General features: G+C 44.3%; 2 protein-coding genes across 2 annotated transcripts; one reads left to right on the forward strand and one right to left on the reverse strand.

Annotated features, from left to right (window-relative positions):
* Positions 1-632: 632 nt before the first annotated feature.
* PHATRDRAFT_bd1769 (predicted protein) lies at positions 633-3,541 on the reverse strand. Its single transcript, XM_002176436.1, has 2 exons — positions 937-3,541; positions 633-809 (listed from the first exon to the last, which is right to left on the reverse strand). The coding sequence occupies exons 1-2, from the start codon at positions 3,253-3,255 to the stop codon at positions 732-734; spliced, it is 2,397 nt and encodes a 798-aa protein (XP_002176472.1). The 5' UTR covers positions 3,256-3,541; the 3' UTR covers positions 633-731.
* Positions 3,542-5,102: 1,561 nt separating this feature from the next.
* Positions 5,103-5,711, forward strand: PHATRDRAFT_bd1512 (predicted protein; the record flags this gene model as incomplete). The annotated part of the gene is made up of 1 exon (XM_002176435.1): positions 5,103-5,711. One exon carries the CDS (start codon positions 5,103-5,105, stop codon positions 5,709-5,711), a length of 609 nt encoding a protein of 202 aa, XP_002176471.1.
* Positions 5,712-5,832: the final 121 nt, after the last annotated feature.

Consider the following 5,832-nt stretch of genomic DNA (forward strand, 5'->3'; position numbering starts at 1 on the left):
CAAAAAAGGGAGCCGCTCCCATCCGTTGCTAGATTTTTGGCAATCAATGTTGCACAAGGAAAACCAAAAAAGGGAGCCGCTCCCATCCGTCGCTTGAATTTTCGCAATCAATGTTGCACAAGGAAAACCAAAAAAGGGAGCCGCTCCCATCCGTCGCTTGATTTCTTCGCAATCAATGTTGCACAAGGAAAACCAAAAAAGGGAGCCGCTCCCATCCGTCGCTTGATTTTTCGCAATCAATGTTGCACAAGGAAAACCAAAAAAGGGAGCCGCTTCCGTCAGTTGCTTGATGTTTCGCAATCAGTGTTGCACAAGGAAAACCAAAAAAGGGAGCCGCTCCCATCCGTCGCTTGTTTTCTTCGCAATCAATGTTGCACAAGGAAAACCGAAAAAGGGAGCCGCTCCCATCCGTCGCTTGATTTTCGCAGTCAATGTTGCACAAGGAAAACCGAAGGAGGTAGCCGCTCCCGTCTGTCGCTTCCCAAGGCTGAGAACAATACCTTGGTAAGCACATTGTGTTCCAATTCCAATTTATGTAAACCTGTACCACTAGGTGCACAACACAATAAGAACTCCAAAGTATTATTCCATTTTCTTTCCTCTATAAGATATGTATTAATGTCAGAAGTATTGCATTTATTCGCTTCCTAGAGGGGAATCCTTTCTTTTCTTCTTTCGTTTTCGCATTCGATTTCCTTTTAAAGGACTATAGTTTGGTTTTAGCCGTCGACCTAACCGTTCGTTCCCAATAGCTGGTCCAATACTGCAATCTGTGGCCTCAGCCCTTGTTGCAACACTGCCTTGCATTTCTGCAAGGCCTTGTTGCAGAATTTCAGTCATTAGTTCTGCGGCTTCAGAATCAAATCTAGCCAACTTCGACATTTCGTTGTAGAGATGTAGATTGTGTGTAAAAGGATTTGTTCCTGATTGACTTACTTTCATTTGCAATTCTTCCACCTCCACTGATAGATCCATATCATCACCAGAGTTGTCCATTCCTGCTTCACCTTTACTCAATCCATCATGAGGTACATGTTCCTGGGACAGTTTAATTTCCTCGTGTAGGCTACCACTTGCTGCTGGATCAGTTGCTTTTCTTGTGGTACTATTCCAGATCCCATACGTTTTCAAAGACCACAACGCCCAAAAATTACTTTTCTGAACAATTGGTGGCTCACCTGGTAGCGAACATTCAAAATAAGTTGACTCCTTCTCGCCCTTTCCAATTTGCCAACGGTCATTGCCTTCCAAAAGTGGACCTAATTGCTCATTTTCGTACAAAGCCTCGAGCTTGTCTGACAGGTCCTTTTCACCAGACTTGTACAAATACACATTCCAGTACTTTGACCATCGGACCGATACATCCATTGCTGTTGGTGGTCTATCAAGCACCTTGTAGATATGGGCACATGGAAAACCATGTTGTTGAAACTTTCCACAACTGCATACCAAAACGTTTTTCCCTTGTTTTTCAATACATTGCACAATACGTGTTCGCTCGAATCGTGGAACCATGTAATGGATGAAATCTTTATGATCAAAATTCCGGGTTTTTGGACCTTGATGTTTGTAAGAAGCTTTTTTGACCCAAAATGTGGTGGCACTTGGACGGAAAAGCTCAAACATTGCTGCAGCTTGAAATTCTCCAGAAACTGCATCCTGAACATAGTCTACCAAGTCCGTTAGCTTTGTGTAGTAGGCTGGCTTGTCTTTTCTTGTAGCATTCAGATTGTGGACTGCTTTCTGCTGCCTTTTTAAGCTTCTTATCTGTGTGCCTTCATGAATGACCCTTGCTGCTTTTGGTACGGAAAAGTTTGGCTTCACTCCATCACCACGTCGTTTGAGGGCACTATTTTCCGCTTCAACGTATGAGCTTGCGGACGTCCAACGCTTTTCGTGAGGAAAGAGAGAAACTGTCAAAAATGCATTGATTTGTGACACAATAGCGCGACCCATACCGCCTTGTTGGATGTCTAGAGTCTCTGGAAGTTTTAACCAATTACCCAAAAGCTCCTTCGACAAATTGTACTCATTTTCTGTCTCAACTGATTTCATCCAGCTGTCAATCCAATGAACAACAACACGGAATAGAACTGTAGCTTTTGCCCCGCACTTCCCAATTTGTACCTTCATTAGATCCCCTCGATATAGCAGATGCCAGTGGCACAATTTATGACAACATTTTGTATATATAGTTGGAATCGCATCCACAAAAGTGCCGTACTCTTTTTGGTCTCCATCGGTGATTACTAGGCGCATGCGTTTGATCCCTTGCTCTGGCAGGAGTTGTGGAATACAGCGTGTCCACACCCACTGGAATGCCCATCGAGCCTGCTGAGGCAAAAATGCCCAGAGCGCTGTATAGGTATTACGATTTGACGTCTTTCCCGAAAGCAAAAACAAGGGCCGCTTGGCATTGTTTGTCCCTTCAGTCACGTCTGCAACCATTACCTCGGAAAAGCGGGCAAAAACTTTTCTGGTCTCGTCATCCGTCCAAGCAACTCCTAGAAGCATCTTAGTGGAGCTATTGAGCCTAAATGCTTGTCGTGTCCGGTCAACATAGTCATCAAGCTCCCCTTTGGGGTCAATAGCATTCAGTGCATGATCATCAAGCATGCCTTGTTCTGCCCGTCCCTCAGAGCGAACTTGAGTCCTTGTATGGAGAAGCCTTCGACCATTTTTGACCCTAGGCTTCGGTGTGGTAAATAGAGGCGAATCAGGCTCATCATATATAGCGCAGAAACTGATATTAGGGGTATTCTCAAGGTACGCTAAAAGTTGATCCGCTTGTGTCATGAAGTCATCATTGCCACCGCAGTTGGCCCGTTCTTCCATTTCTGCTTGCATTCGTATGTTCTTCAGTGATGACTCAGACAAGATGTCTCCGGTTTGTAGCTGTAGCAATCGACCAATTAAACTAGGAGGAGCGTTACTTTTGGCGGCATCCATTGCAATTTGGACATCATTCCCTTTAATGTAGGCAACGCTTTTTTTTACCTCTCCAGGATCCATGGGCAAATGATGACAGTGAAACTTACAATTACCTTTGACACCTCCAAAAAGACACCATCGGCTCTGCGTTGGCACCCAATACACACTGAAGCGGAAGGTGCATTCTTTCCCCTTTTGCGCCTTTTTGTAAGAGACACTGCGTTTCTTTTTTTTCAAGAGCGGGAGGACTGTTCTGTATCTGCTTCTCTTTGTTGCAAACTCTGGTCCGAAAACATTCGAATCGGATAAATATTTGCTTCCCATTCCATCCTCGATCAACCAGGGGGAATTTCCCCTCAGCCGCTGCAATCTTTAGGGCTTTTGAAAGGGAATCTCTAGTTTCCTTCAAATGTGAGTTGTATTCTTCGGGGAAAAAGAAACACTCTCCCATGTGCTTACAATCTAGACCAATGTAATCGCAAAGGTTGACATCTCCATCTTTTGTTGGAAAAGGGATGCACAAAGTGTCCCACTCCATCTTATCCTCAATGCTTTTGTCAAGCAATTGCTTTAAAGTTCTGTCCATATTGCTCCCTTACAGAATACGAAGCACTGATAGAGGAATAGAGCTCCCCAATAACAAGCTAAAACGTGCCTAAGCAAGGGACCAAAGGATCACATATTTCCGTAGGAAGATATAAGGCGTAAAACAAAACTTGGAGTAGGGATATTGAACCCCATATGCTTGTCGTAGGGATTTCCTACGCCGAGCATCTTGAATCTCAAATTTCATGTTGGTTTTTGCACTTAAAGAATTCATGTTCATACTAGTTTCTTACATTAACTGAATTTCGACAACTATTTGCATATTGGTGTTTTGAAACATAACAATTTATAAATGCCTTTCTCATAGTAGTTTCAGTACTATTTTTGCAATATAATGGAAGAAGGTTTTAACCACATATTTGTTTAAACCTAGTTCATGATGCATATATAAGTATCTTTTCCCAGTGACATCACTACTGTTGCTCCTGAATTGTGTGGGTACCCGAAGTTTGTCCATTGTGTAAGACAATACATTGCACAAATGTTGACGTTTTACTTTCATTGTCAGGGCTCCAGAACAGGTGAACTTGTAGTAACTCATGTGGAAAGTAGTTGTTGCCGCTCCCTCAACACAAGAGTGAGTCAAGTTACCAAGGAGAGCGACAATGTACTGCAATGTATACCAGGCTACAAATCTTGGTAAAGCAGAATGAAGACAACCGGTGTTTCGCACTTATTATGAAGATGGTATACTTACGGAGTCGTGACATCTAGCTGACTACAAGAGAAAATTCATAGGCATTGTTGAGACTGGAAACTTGCAATTGTTTTAAGAGTCCAAACAAAAAAGCGGAAACAAACCTTTACAGAGAACAAAACAACGAACAAGTTGGGCAGAGATCTCAGCAGACAATTGTGCATGTTAAGAGACAGATCAATCATCACAAAACAAGCAATGCTGTTGTGTTGTTTGCATAGGGTCATTTTAGATGATTAAGGAAGTTTCATTGTGAAGAGTCGAACCAAATGAGAATTCGGTATGCAAATAGTCACGGGTAACCTCTTTCGATTGGCTTGCAGGCTCGACAGAGCATCGGTTTGAATCGCAAACGGCCAAAAGCAAATGTTTCTGAAGATGACGTGTATCAGTCGTGTGGAAGGTTTTCATACCCGCGAGACTAGGTGATCTAGCCATCCCCCTGTAAGTCACGTAGTTGTTGACTGTGCGTGAATCAGGTCACGGTTCAAAATAAAGCTCCATAATTGTGTGTGTATCCGTAGACCTTTGTCAGTCATACGTACGTAAGTAAGTGCACAACGTTCGGGCGAAACATGAATGGACTGTCTGTCTGTCTGTCTGTCTGTCGATTTGTCTGGTGTGTTGGACTCGCAGAGAGTGTGGAATTGTGTGACGACCGACATACGGAAAACCAAACGAGAATTTCGGTCGCGACCATGGCGGCGGAAACCAACCACAATTCACTGGTACTGTTCGCCCTCGAGGCAATACACGGCACCGTGTAAATCGTGAGTCCATCTTCGCAAATCTGGATGCACTTTTTTAACAACTCACTCAGCTATCGACTAAGAGTCATCGAAAGTGCAGTGCCACGGGAGCCTTCATCATGAAGTACATTCCGCATCCCCCCATTTTCGTCTCCCAGATCCGCACTACGGACGTGTGGTTTCTCCTCGCCCTCGGAGTGACTTGGGAATTGGCGGTCCGTCTCGTACTCCTTACCGTCAAACGAAAGCCGGCGGCCCTCTCCAAAAAAGAACAGCAGTTGGCACTTTTGCAACTCGAGACGAATCGCAAACGAAAACTCGGCCCCTCCGCTTTTGTGGAAACCTCCAAACTCGAACGACAAGTACTCGTTATGGAAAAGGAAATGGAAGACATTCGTGAACGCCGCAAAAAGCAACTCGACAAGCTGGAGAAAACCTTGCATCGTTACGGCAATATAAGCTTGGCCATCGTCATTTTTATTCTGTATTACGGCGTTCCGATTCTGACCGTTGAAGATATGGAGGTCGGACTCGTCACGGAGGCTTCCAAGTCCTATCTCAAGGCTATTCTGTTCCCCGTCACATCGGTGGGTATGGGCATGCGAGTGTCGCGGTGGGGATTGCCGAAAGATATATCTGCCAGTAGTCTCGGAGCTTTGGTGGTGGTGTGGTCGGCGCAAGTCACCGTGGGCAAGCTCATGGATGCCGTGGATGCTTACCTCATGTAACTACGTCTACGTAAATTTTAATCCATCTAGACTTACATGACTATCATACAAAAACGTTTCTACAAACGTGTTTCTGGGTCTTGTGTGCCGCGTATTCGAACAGGGATCTTCCGACATAAAA

Source organism: Phaeodactylum tricornutum, genomic scaffold (genome assembly GCF_000150955.2).
Source record: "Phaeodactylum tricornutum CCAP 1055/1 PHATR_bd_39x36 genomic scaffold, whole genome shotgun sequence".
Lineage (NCBI taxonomy): Eukaryota > Bacillariophyta > Bacillariophyceae > Surirellales > Neidiaceae > Phaeodactylum > Phaeodactylum tricornutum.